The sequence below is a fragment of the Pagrus major genome, chromosome 12, assembly GCF_040436345.1.
Source record: "Pagrus major chromosome 12, Pma_NU_1.0".
NCBI classification, from domain to species: domain Eukaryota; kingdom Metazoa; phylum Chordata; class Actinopteri; order Spariformes; family Sparidae; genus Pagrus; species Pagrus major.
The window spans coordinates 24,858,687-24,880,632 of record NC_133226.1 but is presented as its reverse complement, the minus strand read 5'-3'; the positions used below and the strand labels follow the sequence as shown (position 1 = coordinate 24,880,632).

The window sequence follows — 21,946 nt, the reverse complement described above, 5'->3', positions numbered from 1 at the left end:
AAATGGATCTCAATTATCCTTAACATCTGCTAATGCTTGTACTTGACATTATAATTTTATTACACCGTAGTTTTCTGCTGATAATGATCTTAATGAAGTCCCACAGCTCAAGTCGGATTTATTGGCTACCGGTCACACTTTTCTATTAAAATGTAATTATTAAATTTGAGGTGTTTGAGTTACTAATCAGGACAATGTGACTCATTTTTCATGAATTAATTTAATGAAGTGCTTCAGCAGCGGTTTATATCTCACCGGTTAAATATGTCACTCATGTCCTGACTGTGAGCGACCAATAGATGGCAGCATCTACACAAGTGAGCACATACTGACAAGGATGATGTCCTGCCCTGAGGTGAACTGCAGTGTTGTGTTCATTACTCCCATTTTCAACCATGAACCATTCATTACAATCAGTGCAGAATGATACAACTCTTAAATACTGGTCTCGACTCAGCAATCACCAGCAAGATAAATCAAAACAAGTGAGACAGTGACTGGAAAAATGTTGTAAACCTCCTGAACACAGGTGAGATAGACTGACTGATGGACAGAGTACAGATGGAGGGAAATAAAATCAGAGGAAAGAGGAAAGGGATTGAAATGGTAAAAAAAAAAGAAAAAAGCAGAGATTTATATTTTAGATATGAGGAAATAAATACAATGCAACAAAATGTGTAAAACAAATGTGATGTTGCAAACTGTAAGAAACACTGTGGACTAATGTGGACCTGACGTTGGCCCCTGGGGGTCGGTGGCGTCTTCATTAGCTGGATGTGTTATTTTTACTTACATAAGAATCCCTGCAGTGTCCGAACTTGTGTTATTTCTGTGCCTACATAAGCTCCTGGCAGTTTCTTGCATGCAACAGTGATTATCATTTTAATTACAGAGGTGCTTATTATAATCCCACTGGATCCGCCTGTTAGCATGCTCGTTATAGTAGGCCCATTGCTTACACTCAACGATGGGGAGTATTTTGAATTACAGTAAATACATATTTAATTATCATATATTTTGTGTTGTGTTGTGCTTGAAAATATTTGAAAATATACTTGAAATGGTTAGAATACATGATGCAATATGCACCCTTATATTTGAAGTCCTCCCACCTCTGAGATATCCTGATTGAGCAGATACCATCTTTTAAAAGTAGGGGGTTAAAGGATAAGTTCACCCAAAAATGACAATTAAGTCATTATCTACTCAGCCCCGTAAGGATGGAAAGACGGCTGAAGTTTCATAGTCTGCAAAACATTTCTGGAGCTTCACAATGAAACAGTGTTGCAGCATTCTCGGACACAACTGAAGTAGATGGGGACTAATTTTAAAATGTAAAACAAAAAAATATATAAAATGGCTCCATACCAGAAGCCCTGGGATCCCAAATTGATTTAAAAAGACGTTATTTACACACTTTTTTAGCCCCAAATCTTCACCATAGCTGCTGAGCTAAAAGTACACACCCTGTTTAGAAGTGGGTGAGCTCAAGGGTATAAATAACTTCTGTTCAGATCAGTTTGGGATCTCGGGGCTTCCAGAGACTTGAATTATGCATGATGAGCTTTAAGTTATTTATGTTTTATTGTCCCCCCACCCCCAATATAATTCAGTTGTCTAGGAGAATGCTGCAACACTGTTTTGTGGACTATGAAACGTCACCCAACTTTCCATCATAATGGGAATGAGGAGATAATGACTGAATTTTCATTTCTGGGTGAACTTGTCCTTTAAGGTCACAGTACCTGATTTTATTAGATTTTGATACACTGATGCCCATCTTTGCTTTCACTATCACACACAGAAACACCAAATGAAATGGAATGTGTACACAGAAAATCAAGAGTTTAAGCTGCCATGTACTTTTTCATGAAAACATTTTTTATTGCTCAAGAGTGTGTATGCATACATCTGCACGTACAATAAGCAACATGGAAAGTGGGTGAGAAAGAAATATGGAATGAAAGCATTATTACAATGAAACACACAGATTCCCACACAACCAGTTATGTGAATGTACTGGAAGATGAATCGATCTATCAGCACTGTGCTGCAGTGAGAGCCCGAGCTCGATGGCAGCATTACTGCATTCATGACTAAATGTCTCTCTCAGTGTAGCACATCGTAACAGTGGGAAATGAGCTCTAACAAACACTGGTGTTTAGTAGTGACATAAAAAAAGTATTAAAATATTTAACCACGATTTTCATTTTTCACCCAAACTCAAAAATCAGGAGTTTAATGAGACAGAGCTCCATTACTGCAATTAAACAATTCAAAAACTTAACAGGCCAGTGTGTAAAGAATTTTTAATTCCTTTGGTGTCTGCAAACAATGTGCATCTTAACAACATGGAAAGATGGAACAAACCTGTCAGACCGAAAACAAAGTAACATAGTTCATAACATGTTAATCGGGTTAAAAATACTACGTACCAAATTCACAGTAAATAGTGTGAGATAGAGGAAAAATTTAAAAGTGGAGAGACAAATACTGAGGCACAAAATGCAGAATTCACAGGACGATGAACCGTTGTTTAACAGAGAGGGATGGCCGGCTACAAATTATAAACACATATATGAATTGCGAGACAAGTATAATAACCTAGACGGCTTTTTTTAAAAAGGTTAAACGCCTGCTGTGATGTAAAAAATTAAAACAAAGTAACTGCAAGGGAAGGGAAAACAAACATTGAAACTAGTTTTGAAACACCATATCAATATAATTCAACAAACATCATTAAAACTATCTCACCAAATAACAAAGAAACATTATTTCACTGTTTTCCCCGGAATTAGTGAGCTAAGAGGACTGCTTGCATGGAACTCCATCCTTTCTGCGTGTTTTAGCTCTACAGTATCTGCATGTTGAGGCACTTGGAAAGAATATGATTGTACTGTGTGGAGTATACTATGTACATTTGTGATGCTCGTTGTGTGCCTGTAAATCACACTCCTTCCAAAACTAACGTGCTTTAACCTTACAGATCTAAAAACTGAGTTGCTGTTCCTCAAAGCCACGCACTAAAAAACCAAAAGTCCCACGGTCAACATGATCTCTTATTCTTCTCTCAACTAGTGGGAGTGAATATTCATAGCAGTACAGACATCTACATATATATATATAAAAAAAAAATGTTTTCAGATCATGAGGCGGCCATGATAATGTAGTTACTGATTCCAGATCAGTATTCCAGCTCCAAGGGCGGATGATTTTTGTTTGACCCAGGAGGAAATGGGCTGGGCCTGTAATCTCTGGCACCTGATCTAAAGCGAGAAGCTGACCAAGATTAGCCTGGCAGGAATCCATCCAAGACCACTGAGGACAGTGCAAAAATGTGTTGGAAAAAACTGCTTCTTTTTCCTTGTGCTTCTCCAAAAAGCGTCCTACTCTCACATTGAAAATGAACGTGTCCCAAAAACAAAAAAAAGAAAAAGAAAGAAAGAAGGAAAACCACCTCTGGAGAATCTGGAGTCTTCCCTTCAAAAATAACCATGAAACACTTAGTACAAAATGTAATTTATGAAGCAGAGTACACGTATCAACTATCATTGCTACATTATAATTAAGGGAAATAAAAGAATGAATGAATGATAATATTCACAGTCAAACATCATTTAGTGAGTTGTGGGGCTCTTCCAAATAACAGACACCTTGCACACACCGTATATCACAAAATAACACCCTGAATCACTGGTCCCACACTAATACAAAACTCCACGTTAAGAGGATGACTCAGTTTCAAGCGAACCACCGGTGGTCCCTCTGCGCCGCTGACAGTTTACGCTTAAGGCAGGCTAGCGATGTCCCGCTTCGGAGGGGGTCCATCTGGTTTGCAGGTAGCGCCGTTGGCTTTGTCCTCAAAGATCAAGACACTGTGGAGAGAGAGAGAGAGAGAGAGGACTCATGAGATGGCAAGGAATTTATTTAAATCTAGATACAGATCAATAAATAAATACATCACCACTATGTCGAAAGAACTTGTATCTATCCTGTATTCAGTCTGCACTCATCCATCTATCCTGTACCTATGTGTCTTGTATCTATCCTGGATCCATCTATCCACTATCCATCCTGTGGCTATCCTACAACCATCCTGTCCACCATCCATCTATCCTGTATCCTGTATCCATCTATCTATCAATTTATTCTGTACTTATCCACCCTGTCCCTATCCATCTTGTACCTATCCTGTATCAATACTTGATCTATCCACCCTGTATCTATCCTGCATCCATCTGTCCCATATCCGTCCTGTATCGACCTGCCCCTATCCATCTTGTCTCTATCATATATCGTGTATCTATCCTGTCCCTACCCATCTTGTAGCTATCCTGTATCCATCCGATATCGATACTTGATCTATCTTGTAACCATCCTGTATCCATCTTGTAGCTCACCGGTATCTTGGAGAGAACCTATGGGTCTCAAACTCTGTCCATTCTGAATCGATCCTGTATCGATCCTGTACCTATCCATCTTGTAGCCATCCTGTATCCATCCTGTACTGCGCCACTGTGCTGGTTGCATCCATCTATTCCATCTACTACCTATCCTGCATCCATCTATCCAGTATCCATCCTGTATCTATCCTGCATCCATCTGTTCAGTATCCATCCTTTATCCAGCCTGTATCCATCTATGTTTGCTGCCTGTGCAAAACAGGTTTGTTTGGGGTGTTGCTAAATATTCGCTGCAGCATTGCTAGGTGGTTGCTAGGCTGTGCTTGGTGCCTTTCTCTGCGGTGTAGACTTCTGGGTGGTTAATGAGGTGTGTGAGTTGGTTATTATAGTGTGTCTGGTTGAATACCAGGGCAAACTTCAGGGCTGCTTTGGTTTATGTCTGTAGTATAAACACAGGCTGATGCAACCTACGATATGACGCTGTGTGACTACGAGACAGCGAGCACACCAATCAAATATTTAGTTTATAGCTTTGTGCGGTGCTCAGCAGTCAACAAAAGCACAATTGTACAACTTGTATAAATATTTAGATTTGGTTTTGTTATGCCATATTGATGTCTTACTAATGAAATGAAAAAAAAAAAAAAATCATAATTCAGTGACTAAAATATCGCATTTAATATGCATTCATTGCATTGCTGTTCAATGTGTTTGATGCAATTAACAATCAAAAATATGCAATTTTCTCAACTAGTAGACTAATCTTTTGGTCCATAAAATGCAAGGAAATAAAACCAGTCGTTACAATTTCCTGAAGCTCAAGCTCAAGTCTTTAAATAGCTCATTTTGTCTGAACAGCAGCTCCAAACCCCCAAATTATCAATTAATTATCACATGAAAGAAAGAAAAGCAGCAACCCTTCGAAAGTGAGAGACTTGAGACTTAAACTTTCTGTGAATCGGCTAATTGATTAACCTACAAATCACTCTGACTGAATTTAATAGCTACATAGAAACAAGACAACTTTGTTTTTGATGGCCTCAGCACCATGGAGAGAGGCATAAAGAAAACAAAATGTAAACATAAATTAGGAAGACAGAGTGTAGTAAAAGACACGAACAAAAAGGAGGATTAACAATGCAAGCAGGGTGTGTGAGTGAGGAGGGATAATCAGCTCCTGGAGGAGACAAGAAGCCACAGTTACAGTTGGGGTATGAAATAGCTGGGCAGTAAGTGAAAGGAATGAAGGGAAACCACAAAGGGACTGCGGGGAATAGCAGTTTAGGCTGTACACAGTAGAGTGAGTGATCTGACGGGAGCTATTCAGAGCGAATGCCTGTCTTTAATTTCCTTTTTTGGAAAACTCTGCAAAGCTCCACTAAGCCCATAAGGAGCAATGATCCCAGCGATGAAACCGGCACTCGGCAAACTCACGCTCTTGCTGGCACATCTCTCCGGCAACCGCTCTCATTCATTGCCTCCTTTTTTCTTCACACTACCGATACCTCCTCCGTTACAAAAAGTCGGTCGGGTCACCGCTAAGAGTCATCAGTCAGCTACTGATTCATTGACGATCCAATAACAAGTCAAATGTCCTGCATTTGTTAATAAATTACACATTGTAAATATGTGAGCTGCATTGTTATGACTCTGTCTATTAGAAATGATACCGACTATGTATAATTTTAGCCTAATGCTATGTTAGGCTAATCTGATATGTGGACAGATTAGTTTAATAGATGAAGTGACCAGCTGACCTAATCTTGTTATTGTTTACCATCGACTGCAGTCTACAGTACATAACAGATGCACACATACACACACAGTGATATTAAGTCAGTAGGTAGGACCCTTTGATATTCTAATTAATAAATATAATATGTAAGAATTCTGCATCAAAAATGTCTTTAAAAACCCTTTTTATACATATTCTGCACTTTTATTATCCCAAATGTTTCCGACAATGTTCAAACCCAGAGAAATCCACATTTTTCATTTCGACGCCTGTCACTATAACCTCCTGGACAGAGTGAGAGTCAGCGAATGAGACTAAATGTAACATGAATACAACTAAAACATTACCTAATCCGTGAACATTTTTTCCTGGCTCATGTCAGATAGATTTTCATTCAACAGCCTGATCACTGCGCATCAGCCATAAGCTAGCGAACAGTAGCATGCACCAAGGGTATGTGTGCCTGTGTTTTTTGAATTCAAGTCAATCACTGACCAAAGACTTCTCTCTTCCCTTTTTACCCTTTCCTTTCTGTAATGTTACATTTACAGCAAATAAACACCCGACAATGTAAGCCACCTCCACGGATCGCTGCTGCAGTCAGGTTGATAAATGGGAGCGAGGATAAATCCACTTCTTAATCCTAAACATTTAACAGTAATCTCTGCGATCCCCCCCATTGATAAATGGTTCAGGATCAAAGCTGAATTGGAAGCAATGCCGAATGTTTATTCCTCCAGCGGGTCGGGCTCTGCACTCGCCTCTCTCCACCAGAGTTGGCCGACTCTGATAAATTGAGCAGCAACTATGTCGTCTCAAATTGTGGAATTTTGTTTTTTGTAAAGCCTAAAATCAAAAGTTTTGTAGCAGACGACTCCTCACAGCTGTTGCCACTTGTTTAACAACTGTTAACATAAAACAAAAAAGGCTCATCTGTCACTCAAAAATCTTGGTTAAACAAACTAGACTGACTGTGCTGTCCTCGCAAACTTTTCTCAAATAGCAACTTTATTCAAAGAGCTTTTACAAAGGAGGCCCAATTGTGGAGCATGACCTCAATCATTTCCTCCCATTGCAACCAACTCCCCAATGCCCTCCTAATGCTCTGAATAACACTGTTCTCCCTCCCCTCTCCTCTCCTCTCTCTAGAGACAAAAACAGCAGCACACAAGAGAGGCGTTGTAGACCTTTGCAGCTATCAGAGAGCACAAAGCAGTAGACTGAAACAGCAAGATATCTTATATAGGCAGATAAACTACATGCTGTGACCAATGTTTCACTTTTTAATCAGAACAAGGAATATGTCTGTAACACACACGACAATAAGCGGAGGTCGCTAATAGACACTCACTCAAATGAAAACTCCTTTCCTGTTCCCGACTGTGTTAATTCTGCACAGTTGAGCTTGATTTCATAAGAGGGAAAGAAAATCCTTCCAAAGTAGTGAAATTTCAACATCTGATTATATTTACTAGAATGCTACTGAGTGGACAAGTGAGGTCATAAGGGAATGAGACATTTATAAATAGTGGCCGGGGGATTAAGGGAAACACTCTCGAAAAATGGTTGTGGGCAAAGGAGGAAAAGTTATGCATTTTCTCTGCTTGGTGTTATTGGGATTATGAGATTTGTCTACTAAAGGGCCCAGCCGGCTTAGACCAGCAGGACTGACAGGCGGCGACCAATACACTCTCGACCCCACTTGCAAGGCTGCTTTAAAAGGCTTACACCGTTTACACTCACCCGTTTCAAAATATCTGGAAACCTGTCACCTTAAACGACCGGGGTCCATTGACAAAAAGCTGTTGACAGAATCTGATGAGTTTTGTTATTTTTCTTCAGTCCTACATGACTGTTAGTAGTTAATAAGCCTATCGTCAGTTACCTAATCCCGGCTGAAGAGAAGGATGGGTTGACTATGGAGAGGCTACATAGATGGAGATTAACCACTAACGCAGCATGTGGCTAATGACATCATCGCCAGTCATCCCGTGACCCCCTGCTGATGGATGAAACAATTGGCTGACAGCGCACGATTCATATCCTCCCTCTCAGACGAACACAACGAACGAGCAGATGGTTTATAGACACAACCGAGTCTGCACATACTGCACGTAAAACACACGCACAGAGGTTTACTTACAGTTTGAGTACTGCTGAGCGCTTGCCCAGCATCATTTTGACAAAGTCCCTGTAGTTTATAGCGTTGCTGCTGCCGCCCGTCACCTCGACAATCATTTTTTTCAACTCCAAGTGGGTCTTGGGCACCCCCAGCTTCTCCATCATCCGCTTCAGACCCATCAGATCTGAAAGAAGATACAGATGACAATCAAATCCATGCTATGATGAGAGAACATGAATTTTTTTTAATGCATTTATATTAGGCATGATCACAGGCATAATGTTTGTTGTTATATAAATGTTATGCTCACGACTTATTAGCATGTGTGCTAGGATGCTAACATTTGCTATTTTGCACACTATCGTGACAGACTTTGTGATATTGGCAAATATCGTATCGTTGTCCAAAGAATCAATATAATATTGTATCCTGATGAAACTTGTGATTTACATGCCTTGTACGTTAGTAAATAAACACACTTTGTCACATGGGAAATTTAGCAACTTCTTCCAGGATCTGCAGACGGATGCCGTGTCCGCTGTCTGACTGTGACACGACGGTTCGCCTCACATCTGCTCATGAACTGAAGACCTTTCGCACGGCTGTACAGTGAGGTCTCACTTTACACACAGGACACAAACATGACACATGAGCCTGTTCAAACCCTGCGCTCACACTGGTCAGACAACACACACTCGGAGTATTAATTACTGTTCCCTCATGTCGACACTGCACACGAGTCTGCTGACAGTTGTTGTTTGAGGTGCAGTTGGTGTTCCAGCTCTACTGTTACTCACCAATCTCTCCTTGGTCATTCAGGTCAAACTCTGCATATTTATCTGGAAAACAAACACAAGAGATCATGACTAACGGTGGTAATTTATTCTCTGCCCACACACCACATACGCTAGTGCAACATTTTAACACCAACCATCAGCTGGCATTTTGCACATCAGCAACTGTTAGCACACTGTCTGTGATCTCACTGTCTTACACTGCCGACAGCTGACTTGGCAAAAGGAAAGACACAAACAGCTGATAATGACAGGTGTGTTTCTTTGTATGTGTGTGTGTGTGTGTTTTGGATGTCTGTCAGTGGACAGCAGGCGAAGGGCAGCTGAGTGGGGTTGGCAGGTGAGACAGATTAGAGAGTGAGAGGGCAAAGAGTTAGAAGAGACGTTCAAACACAAAAGAAAACAAAGATGCTTGGGCTGAGAGTTGTGAAGCTCGGGTGGTCAGTTCCCCCCCACAGTCACTCACTCAGATTAAACCTGATGCTTCGGGTCTGACTACATGCAGACAAACCACTGATGCTTCACAAACAGATCCCACACTTCAGTCTGAGCTGAACAAATAGCAAGATTTGGAGTTGCTTGTTTCTCTTAAACACCAAATTCAGTATTTAGCAACTCAACAGTTCATTTTTAATTAGCAAAAAGCAAAGAATGAGAGATGCAGATAGTCACGTTTCAGTAATTATGCTTTTTCTCTTTCTTGCTGAGAGTTAGATGAGAAGATCGATACCACTCTCATATTTGTCTGATAAAAGAGACAGTTATCTGAGCTTAGCATAGAGCAGGACGCAACAGCTAGAACTCGCTCAGTCCGAAGTTTAGATGAATAAATAGTTACATAAAATGTAGTCATTATCTACTCACCCATACAGCTCCATACAGCCTGTCCAGTGCAATCTAAATCTTTGTATAATCCAAGATCCCAAATTGATTTGAAAAGATGTTATTTACACCATTTTAAAAGCCAAAATCGAAGCGAAGCACGGACCCTGTTTGAAGTGGGTGCATAAGCTTGACCGCACGTAGAGAGTTTAGATGACATCTTTTTTAAATCAGTGTTGGATCTCAGAGCTTCGTGAGACTTGGATTAAGCTGGAACCATTCAAGGTTTTTTTTTTCCTCCATAAATCCCCATCTACATCAGTTGTTTAGAAGAATGCTGCAACGTTGTTCTGCTGTGAAGCTCCAGAAATGTTTTGTTGTCCATGAAACTTCAGACTTTCCATCCGTATGGGAGCGATCAGACGACTACATTTTCATTTTTGAGTGAAATTATCCTTCAATTAATTACTACAGCTTCATTTTATCGATGCCAGTTAAATAGTGGTCCTTAAAACTAGGTTCGAAATGATCTACTCTTAAATAATCATTTCTATATCAGAGTTTAAAAGTGTGTCTTTTGCAGTATCTCACAATCAATCTCCGGCTCAACAGCTGCAGAGAGCACATTAGCGACAGCAGCTCTAATCCGTGACACTGATGTTTTAATGGCTTTCTGTTCACCATCTGTGATGAAACAATATCAGATTTCTACTCAGCGTTCTGCTCATAGTCCAGCTTTAAAAACTCAGCGCATCATCTATGTCACCTTCAGAGTTGATCACACTACACATCAGTGGAGGTTGTAGCAGCATCTGGTTGCTAAGTGGTTCTGCTGCATTCAGAATCTGGACTGAGCGGGTCAGAGAAGAGCTGCTCTGCCCTCTGCTTCCATCACAGTTTTATAGTATGATAATCTGAGACAGGACCTCTAAAAGTTCACAACCTGCCAAAAAATGATCCCAAAAAAAGTATGTATAGCGTATACATTTGTGTCACCATGCAACTGAAATACTAAAGGCAGACATTTTCCCGCTTCTCCCTACATTTCACCACTATCTTTTGTCCAGAAAGCCACTTTAGTCAGATTTCACTCGCTATTTCTGTCCCACACTGGCAGCTCTGTGTGTGTGTGTGTGTGTGTGTGTGTGTGTGTGTGTGTGAGGAAGAGAAAGAACTGTGTTAACTGTGTGAACCCATGGGGGAGAGGGACAGGACAATGCTAACCCTGTTCGTAAACTATGAGGAGAGGGGCCTCCACACACACACACACACACACACACACACACACACACACACACACACACACACACACACAGAGCCGTTCTTGAGTGGGCCACTTGTCGTAGAGCAGCCTGTTGATCATCTGCAGCCACAGAAAACAGCTCAACTCTGAAGTCTTCGGTGAATCCTCCTGACCTACATTCATTCTACGGCATCACGTCGATATTTGACGTCAATAAGGAGGGTCTGTGATTTAAGTTTGATTTAGGTGGACTAGTTTGATGGGGTGTTTGTCCACCAATCGCTCTGAGAGCTTTAGAGCTTTTCAAATAAGAGGATAATGACTTCCTCTGTCATTTTATCCCACAAATAAACAAAAATGTTCCCATCCTTTTAAAAGACACTGACCCTGAGGGTTAGATAAACGCTTCTGTGCAGGGTACTGTTCTTTCTAAAAACAACTTGATTTCTGTTCTCTTTTCAGCCCAGTCTGCAGAATAAAATGTTAGCCGTTAACGAATCCTCAAACCACTGGTACATAGTTTAGGTACCATATTGACATTTCTACAATATGTGTCGTGTCACGTTCACATTACATGTTTATGATGATGGTCGCTTCGTTACATGAGAAGGATGCCAAGCCAGTGACCAGTTCAAGTCTTTTTCATCATTTGTAAGTGTGAAACCACTGGATATTTTTTGAGGAGACATCAAGACAATTTCCAACCATGTTTGTGGCGACAAAGCAGATGTTTTTAGGGAGACCTCGTGACATCTCCAGCTTTGTGGCGACAGAAAACTTGTATTTTAAGCCAAAACATGATTTTTTTTCTAACCCTAACCAAGTGGTTTTTGTGCCTAATCACAGCATTGTCACGACATAACATTGAAAACTGAACTGAGTTAGAGCTCTGGTGATTTGACACAATCTATATAAACTTGAGAATTGATGTTTTAATAGAAAAACTGGTTGGCAGAAGGGGTAAGCAGCATTTATGGCAGCAAGAGCCAGCTCGAAATGCACTTTAAACTGATGTTTAAATGAGTGCCCAGCTGGTGATCATCGCCAGTGTCTACCTGGTGATCATCAGACAAACTTCAGGCTTAGTTTCTCAAACGTCATCACCTGTTTGTGACAAACTGGGTCATTAACTTGTTTGTCTCTTCTTTTGCCGACTTGTAAAAACACAAAATGAATTGCTGAATTGGCTGCATGCTGCTCTGATTAAATGTGGTCGATGAATCACCTGCTGAACTGAAGTCAACTGCTGGAAACCACCATCACGGACAGTTTAATATATAAAATTAATTCAATGTGAAACATTTATCCAATGTGATTACAAGGTTAGCTTTTCCAGTTATTGCTGCTCTGCTGATATTACCTGAATGCGGCTTTAAGAAGCATATTATAATAGATTTAAGAAAAAAGATGGCGATGGCTTGGACTGCATTTTTAGTCTGAAAACCGCTATATTTTTACTTAAAGAACTTGAAAGCACCATGTTGTTACGTGACTGAACCTGACCTTGAACCCGCACATCGTTTCTAAGTTTAGCCTGAACCCAGTCCGGCCTGTCCGGTCCCTGACTTCCTCTGGGATCGATGCTCTATTGAAGTGGGCAAGCTCCACTATAAATCCTGGATCTCAGTCTAATTGTAATAGTTTTCACAATTTAAATTAGTCCGATGAACGATGAACCAACTTTACTTGCTGCAGCCTGTGTATTAACATTAACGGGAGGTTTGTTTAAAAGGTTTCTGGTCTGGAGCTGCATTAATGTGCTTCGGCTGGTGGTTCAAAGCGCAGCGTTTAGATACCGACCTCTGGGTCACTGGGACAGTATGGAAAAAGAAAGAAAAAGATGGAAGGGAAAAAAAAAACAGCAACCCTCCCAGGACTTGGGTGTCGGGTCCCCTTACTGTTTATATATCACTGCTCTATTTCCTCCAGCGAGCACAGATTGTAAGTAGGACGCTGGAGCATGTTCCTCATTTCAAGACATATGCCCTCTATAAGACTGAACAGCCTTATGTTATCCCGTCTAGAACAATCACAGATAAGAAATTCACATCCACAGAAAAAGAAAGCTAAAATACTCTACGGACACCCACAACGCTAATGTGTAATGTCTGAGCAATGGGGTGGAGTTCTTTGATAAATCATGCAATCATGTTCCAGTAATTACCCTCCTATTTGCAGTGTTTTTGTCTATTCCCAGGAGCTGCGAGTTTACCCGCCAAAGTTCTGAATATTATAACAACAAGCAGAGGAACGCCCCGGCACATTCCTCCAAGGCCGCTGAGGACTTGGCCTTGCAAATCTCTCAGAAATCACAGCAGTCTGTCTCTCCCACACAGAAAAACAAAATGCTGAAGAATTGTGGGTGTGTGTGCAGACTGCCAACAAACAAACAAATACTTAGGTTAAGACAAAAGCCAGGAAAAAGGAGCACGCCCTCAAAAAAAAAGAGGACCACATGCTCGCAGATACCAAAACTACTGAGAGGAGGACTGGATCTGCTTACTTTTGAGACTTTCCAATTTCTCGGCCAGGTCTTCTTCATCCCTGTATTTCTGGTCTTCCAGGTATTCCTGAGGAGGAGGAGGAAGAAGAGGGGCAAACAAAAAGGAAGGTGATCAGAAAAAACTGGTTTTACGACATAAACTTGAATCAGCTTTTGGCTCATTTTCTGTGAAACTTCCACCTTTGTTATACAATCAAAGAGGACAGAAACCCACACACAAATGAGAGCATTAACAACATGAAACCGATTGTGTTGCGTGTCAAAAACTTCCAACTTCAGAATGATGAGTCACAGGCCTCCCCCTTCCTGGATTGTCCTTACTTATCACCGTGTTCATTAAGTGGGACACCTCACAAGGGTGTAGAGGGAAAGAGCCTGAAGGGAGCTATTCTAATGAAACTATAATGACGCATTCTGCCATGTGGGACTCAATCTACACGGAAGGAAGCGAGAGCGAGAGAGACAGAGGCTGATTTTGTTCTCTGTGTTGACCTCTGTGTGTCTGTCAGGCTTGTAATTAAGGGTGAAGAGGGTAAACACCACAACTGGATGTTTATCTCAGACGCCTGACTCAGCGGTGCTGAATCACGGCTGAAACTCCACCAAGCACACAGGAATGTCACGGTGTTATCTCACAAGTATGCGAGTATATTTGAAGAAGTATAACAGGCCATGAAATCTCGGTCAGTATCTCTGCAAAGACTGTTTCATAATACAGAGGTCAAATGCAGCTACTGACTTTAGCTGAAGATTCAGATTTTCTATTTTCATGATCAAATTATCAGCAAACTGTTTCCATTAGCTGTTTGGTTCATCACAATCAATCAGAGCCCAAGATGAAATCTTAAAATATCTTGTTCTGTCTTGTTTGAGAAGCTGGAAACAGAGAAACCAGCAACCAACCAGCGACATCTCTCCCATCAGTTTGTTCGGCTGTGGAAGTACAGGTAATGTTCATTGCCAACATTTATTCTGGCGACTGGCTTGCAATTAATTATTGCAGCTCTAGAGGATTTCTTTCTTTCTCTGGCAGAAAAGGGGGAACTACAATGGCACCCCGCCAACACCAAATACCTTTTGTTATTTCTGAGAAATTAGCGAAAATGTAGAGAAATGCCTTATCTCAGAATGTTAAATAAAGCGAAATCCTTTATCCTGATCCACATCAAAACATAATGGGGGTCCATTCTGGGCCTGGACCCATCTCACATCCAAGTTTGATAGAAATGCGCTCAGTAGTTTTTGTGTAATCCTGCAGACAAACCAACACACGGACACAGGTGAAACTAAACCTCCTTGGAAGAGGTGATAACTAACAAGAAATACAAGATAAACAACACAAACAAAACAAAAACCCATGGCACTATTCTAAACATGGGTATCGGGCCAGAATTTCACAATTGGTGCATCGCTAATCTAATAACTAATGCAAATAAAATAAATAAACATATATAACTAGCAGCATTTATGAGATGATAGGATCTGAAGTTTCATCCCCACAGGATCAACGTGTGGAAATGCACCCATGTTCATATAATGTGGATTTAATCACAGCACATCACAGTTATTTTTAAACCTCGCCGCTTAGGGAATTGTGGGTCATATCTCCTCCCATCTCTCTGATGAGAAAGAAAAAAAAATGAAGGATATTAAAGCCTAGATAAATCTCCATGAAGGAAGGGTGAGTGCTTGCACAGGAATGTGACAGGCGCTCCCGGCTGCCCTCTTGCCGCGACCTGGTTTTTTCCATGTGGGGAGCTGATGACAGGCGTCCAGCCAGAGCAAAGGAGGGGGGGGGGAACAAGAGATTATACAGACATCTAGTTAATCTGTGGGAACTACTACAGAGATATCTGAACCAAGCGAGGCCCTGATGTTAAGACAAAGAGCTCATTCAGACACCTGTTCCCCCGTCGACACGCAGGGGCAGAGAAGCTCACACAGAAAAAATATGGGTCGGCTTTTGCACAACGAGCTTCAAGTGCATTTCTTTTTTTGTTGTTGTGACGAACAGGTCGATATGATCAGGTCAGAGGGAAAATACTCAGACATGTGTGACAGCATGCTGCCATTCAACAAGTGCCACGAGACTGCAGGGGGAAATCAATAAAACGCATCAACAGCATCGCTGCGGTCAAACTCCAATAAATGTGACTGGCATCTAGGGAGAAGTGGGGGTGTGTGGATTCATTATTCATACTGCTGCCAGGGACTGTTAAATCTAACATCAATGTGGCCTCACGTTCACGAACAAGGCCAATGCCAAGTCAAGTGTATCGGTGCTCGTTAGTACATTCAAATCCCCCCCTGAGGTGCCCGTTAGACGCGTACCTGGTTTATTTCTTCCAGTTTTTGCCTCTGCTGCTCCTTCAAGAGTCCAAAGGTTTTCCCCCCTACAAAAAAAAAAAAGGAAAATCATTATTATTATTATTATTATTTTTTAAACAGCAAAGCTAGTTAGTATCGACAGAGGCTTAGCTTGGCCTGCTGATGCTCTATTGTAAAGACTCTAAGCTTTTAGCTAGCTACACACACACACACACACACACAAGCAGATGCCCGGGAAAATACACAAGCTAGTCCGCTATTGTGTTGTTTATTACCTTGGGTGTTTTTGTTTGAAGGCATCCCGGAATTTATCTGTGATGTATTAATCCAGAAAAATGAGAAATATCCGAGCCAGAGGGCTGCCGCAACCGTCCGCCGGGGCGATACTCTACTACTCTCCGTTAGAGATCGGGCTCACTGGGCCACTCGGCGCTCCGGGGGTCAAGACGGACGCATTTAGATGAGGGACATCCGGTCACACCTTTCAAAATAAACTATCGACCCCTCTTTACATAAATAAAATGAGACTTTATTGATCCCCAGAGGGAAATTTGATGCGTTTCGGTAGCACAAGGCTAAGAAACAAGTACAAATAAATACAAATAAATAAATAAATAAAATGACTACTTACTACTATTATACTCAGAATCACAATGTAAGCAGTAAACGCACAGTACGCAGGATAAAGTGATATTGTCAATTGTGCGGTCAGAAACAAAGTCAGCAAAGTATAGTGACTATAAAAGTCTACACCAGAATAGTATATAATATTACAATTATTAATTATACTTAGAGTAGTCTGTATTTGTGAATAAACATGATTAAAAGTAGTACAGTATGTAATATGATAATATATATACTGAAATGTTTGACTTCTCTCTAGTGTAATACTGTGGAACAGCCTGTCTACGAATATGAAGCTGAAAAATGTAAGTAATGCAACTAATAATTATTTGCATTACTGATTAACTTCTCAATTATTTTCTTTTAATAAATCCATTGATCTTTAGGTAAATAAAATATCAGAATTGGAAAAAAAATGTCCAATATAGATTCCCAGAGTCGAAGGTGAGGTCTTCAAATAGCTTGTTTTGTCTGACCAACAGTCCAAAACCTAAATATATTTAATTTACAGTGATAAAAAAGAACAGAAAAGTGGCAAAACCTCCTTTTTGTCACCCATGGATGTTAGGTTTACTTTCCTTTAATTGTGAAGCCATGTCTATAAATTATTTTACTGTCCAATTCAATTATTGTCACTGTATATATGCAAATCAACAATACGTGTAAATCTATAAAACTATTGTTGAAAAAACAAACAAACATTTGTGCCTCCTTTTTAAAATAAATAAATAAATAAACCACGCTCTTATTTTGAAGGCGGAAACCTCCAATTTCCGGTCTCATTGTGCACTGACTCCATCATCATCATCACCATCATCATCATCCAGTGATGCTGTTGGAGTAAATTGGGAGCTTCTTAGTGGCGCTCACCATCACGTGGCGTGTGAGGAAACTGCACATAATGCGTGTGAAAGCAGACAATACCGGCACGAATGGATACAAAAAGAGCCAATAATCCAGGAACAGAAGCTCATTTCACTGAATAAAGGCATTTCAATGTGCGGAAATACATTCCAGATTCATTTATACAGGTCACACTACCCATCTTCATACTTAATGTGACAACCCACCATTAAATTAATCTCTTTGAGCCTCCAGCAGTGACTGTCTTGTAAACACTGTTATATGATGCCACAGAACTGAAATCACAAAGTTATAATTCACACTAAAACCTTCAGTCTGATTATTTCTTTGTCTGCTTCTCATTAGGTCTGAGATCATTATGCCCCTAATCGCCTCAGATGAGGCTTTATGCTCAATGTGATGTATTCATGTCATGTCAGCCTCATGAAGACCCACTTAGCTCACACAACAAAACAGTTTGAAGGTTTGATATATATATATATATATATTTCTGGATTCAAGAGATTTCCAAAATATTCTGGGATGTTTTCATGACTAATGAGTCGATAAAATTCACCTACCTCTTCACAAAGAAAGCATTTACACCTCAAAACACTTTAAAGAGGTCATATGATGCTAATATATAAGGTTCATACTTTTATTTGGGGGTCCTAGTAGAAAGGGATTGCATCAAAAAACATTTTCTCATATGGTGCATTGCTGCAGCATCCCTTTTCTCACTGTGTCTTTTAATTTACCAGATTATTTCAATTGTCTGCTACTTTATGCTTCTCCTCCACCACGTTTTAGAGGGAAACATATTACTTTTTACTCTGCTACTTATCTGACAGCCGGAGTAACTAAGTATGCTACATATTAACACTTTCAGATCAGTTTATAAGATATGATGTCTTACCAACAGTATATGAAGTCATTTAAACATCCTCCACATCCACCAGCTGTATGAATGTTGCTTAGGTTTTAAAGCATCAGTGGTGATAAAACAATAATATGATATAGAGTTATAATATAACTCTCTGCCTCACAAGTTTATATGCATTTATCATATATGTTTATATTTTTATACTTTGGTAGTACTTTAACTTTTGCTTAAGATAAAGATATGAGTGATGAGATCATTCAGGATACTTTGTCTCCCCCTTGTGGTCATTTACTGTAAATGCTTACCTTTTCGTTGCATCCATAAAAAGCACGCTCTTCACCACATCTCTCTTTCTGTGGTGAAATGGGTGCACTGCCCCCCCTGCTCATGTAAATGCTGCAGATCTATAGTATCTGGCTCATGACACAGTTAAAAAGCTACGTTTGTTTTGTGTTTATTGGTGTGTTTGAGCTGTTGAATCTCTCTCTCTCTTGTATTCAGACAAATTAAGCTAATTAGATTAGCCTCAGCAGTCAGCCACAATGATACTCACAGAGATGCAGATCTGTTTATTGCCACTGAGCCACTTGTGTGCTTCATGCAAAGCATTTTCCACACAGGGTTACTCTGTTTCAGGTTTACAGTTTGTCTTAATTCAAACCAACTCCAGCCTCGGGTCTGTATTTGACTGATGGGAGAATATTAGATAAGCACAGAATATTGATTAATACACTTGGTTGTGGTTAAATTAATGTCCAGTGAAAACTAGAAGAACTGGAAATTTCACTTTGTATTGACAGATTTACATGTAGCTTACCATGTCAGCATGCAAAGAGTCGTATGAAGCAAATGTCACCATGAACTGAAAAATCACACATTAGCATTTATAACAGGTCTAAAATTTGAATTGTACGTTTGCAAATAATGATTATCATCATCAAGGGTAAATCAGCTGATTATCTAGTCGATTAATCAACTGATTGTTTGATTTGTAAAAACTCACAATCATCACAATAATCCACAGTGACACCTTCAAAATGCTTGTTTCGTCCAACCAACAGTAAAAAGTATCAACATTTTTATTTGTGATGTAAAGTAATTTAAGGGAAATTGAACTATGAAATGTTACAATCAATCGATTAATTGGCCGAGCATTTCACGGGTACATTTTCATATGTTTCGTGTGCAAAAAATCTCTATTTGAAAAGTAACTGAAGCCGTCAGATAAATGTAGTTGAGTAAAAAGTGTAATATTCCCCCCTCTCTTGAACAATTGTATTTAGTTACATTCCCCCGCTGAAAGATGCTGCCTATCTGTCGCTCTACCGCTGCACACTTGATGAGTCTGGTAGTGGAGCTCTGTGTGAGCCCGTTTATAGATTCACTGGCTTTTTTTCCCTAATAGGGCTCTCAGCTCCAGTTTCTGTGGGGGTGTCATGTTCATTAATTGTTAAATAATGTAGGAACTGTGAAAAGCTTTTAGAGTGTAACTGTGGGCTCTTCCTGCATTGCCAGTTTCCGATAAGCTCGACTCGTCACTGCTAATTTTGAGGCGTACGTGTAATTTTTTAAGGCTCACCTGACGAATTTGGTAATTAGAAACGTTAACAAGTAATTTACTAATTGTGACAATACGAGTTAGATTCACACACACCAGCGTCACAATTAAAATGTAACAGCTTCAAATCCTGAGAAAAGGGTTTTTCTGTAAATGGTTTTTTGCTTGTGTGAAGACACACCCTGAATAATAAGCCAGCTGAGGGGCAAGGCCTTTATCAGGATTCAGCACATTTTTCTGAATGTATTCTTCCAGCCTAAAGAAAGGCTATACAGAGACACAACAGACCTGTCTTTACAAAGCAGGAAGATATTGTACGATCAGAAGTCATGTCTGTGTGTGATTATGAAAACATTTTTTATTCACATGCTATATTTTATAGTCTGTCAGGAGACGGGCACAGAGTCGTATCTTCTGTCACCGCGGCTGCAAAACAAAACACAGGAATTTACATAAATGACAAAACGTGGTTTGAGTGTTTTATGAGTGTATACTTGAGTTCATTCGCTCTACCACAGTGTCTTTACTTTTTATTACAGGAGACAATTTTTTACACCACTCTGATTTACATGAAAAGGTCCACCGGTCTTCCTTTATAACAGCTACAGAGACGACTGCATCATATTAATCTACGAGGCTCAGCTGAGGCCATACCCGGGGAGCTTACATCTACTGTTTTTTTTTTTTTTAACATTCATTAATTCAGTGTTAGATCATAGTGCTGCTTGGTTTTAAATAAATTATGACCCTGGCAAGACCAGAGGCCGGTGCTAAATCGAACAGACTGCAAAGCACTTTCACATTGTAATATGTTGCCCTCCCAGTGATTTTCCAGCTGTCTCAGATTTTTGTTGATGTTGAGAAATGGGTGGTCCACACGTTTTCTCCTGTCGTACTACATGTTGCTGACTCGTGGAAAAAGTCATTTTTTGTATTGTACTTAGACGTATTAATTCTTCTTTACTCGACATGAGAGATGGATCTCAATATGCAGTGGTGAAGAGCAAACTGAGGTAGTTTACTCAAGAACTATAAATACAATATTGAGGTACTTGTACTTACTATTACTAAGCCGTAATATTACAGATTCAAGTAAAACTTTATTGATCTCCAGGGGGACATTTACCAGCTACCCATGCAGGACACAAACTAAATAAAGCAGTTAAACCACTTTTAACAGCTTCATCATTAAAGCAAAACTATGTAGAAATTGACATTTTGTGCGATTTGGCGCCCCCTAGAGTTTCTCAGTGCAACACCAGTTGCACAAAAGTTACATAATGTTGCTTTAAGGTGATTAACACATTAATACATCAGTGATAACAATCCAATAATATACATAATTGGGCGGCTGTAGCTCAGAAGGTCACTGGATCGAATCCCTGGCTCCCCCAGCTGCATGTCGAAGTGTCCTTGAGCAAGATACTGAACCCCAAATCTGATGAGCAGTCGGCAGCCTCTGCCATCAGTGTATGGATGGGTGAATGTGACAAGTGTTGTAAAGCGCTTTGAGCGGGCAGTAGACTTGACAAGCGCTATGGAAATGCAAGTCCATTTACCATTATTCTGCATATTGAGTACTTTAAGTATATTTTGATATTAATACTTTTGATACTCTCTGTATTGCAATCATTATTTAAGCAAAAGGTCTGAGTACTTCTTCCAAATCTGAAAATAAGACCGCTCCATCGCCGAAAGCTCTGCCCGAGGGTGACCGACAAAGTTTAGCCAAGAATAATTTAATTTGATGATGTTTTAATGGTCAGTCTGTGGTTGTGTAAAGGCTGAACTTTCTCTGGTGTCAGAAAAATAATGAAGATTTTTGCTGATTTAGAAATAATAACCTGTGGTTGACACTCTGAACTTGCAAAATTTTAACTTTTTTCATATAGCTCAGATGAAAAACAGATAATAAAAAAAAAGGCTTCAGCTGGACAAAATTCAAAGTTAATACAGAGGAATATTCTGAGTAATGAAAAAAGTTTTGGAGGCAGTACAACTTTGGAAAAGTCAACCACTCAGGTTCAAATCAAAAACATTCCCACTGTGAAGTGACCGTTCTGACCGCTGACTCACCATGTGGGCCGT

General features: G+C 40.0%; 1 protein-coding gene across 1 annotated transcript; it reads right to left on the bottom strand.

Annotated features, from left to right (window-relative positions):
* Positions 1–1,860: 1,860 nt before the first annotated feature.
* Positions 1,861–16,334, bottom strand: aif1l (allograft inflammatory factor 1-like). The gene is made up of 6 exons (XM_073478283.1): positions 16,226–16,334; positions 15,954–16,015; positions 13,623–13,689; positions 9,058–9,099; positions 8,282–8,444; positions 1,861–3,875 (listed from the first exon to the last, which is right to left on the bottom strand). The coding sequence occupies exons 1-6, from the start codon at positions 16,248–16,250 to the stop codon at positions 3,788–3,790; spliced, it is 447 nt and encodes a 148-aa protein (XP_073334384.1). The 5' UTR covers positions 16,251–16,334; the 3' UTR covers positions 1,861–3,787.
* Positions 16,335–21,946: the final 5,612 nt, after the last annotated feature.

Excerpts from the sequence above, each read along its gene's own strand:
- aif1l (XM_073478283.1), bottom strand. The coding sequence starts at position 16,250 with ATGCCTTCAAACAAAAACACCCAAG. Across the intron at positions 16,016-16,225 it reads TTCAAACAAAAACACCCAAG|GGGGGAAAACCTTTGGACTC; the intron begins GTAATAAACAAC and ends TTTTTTTTGTAG. Across the intron at positions 8,445-9,057 it reads GAATGACCAAGGAGAGATTG|ATCTGATGGGTCTGAAGCGG; the intron begins GTGAGTAACAGT and ends ATCTTCTTTCAG.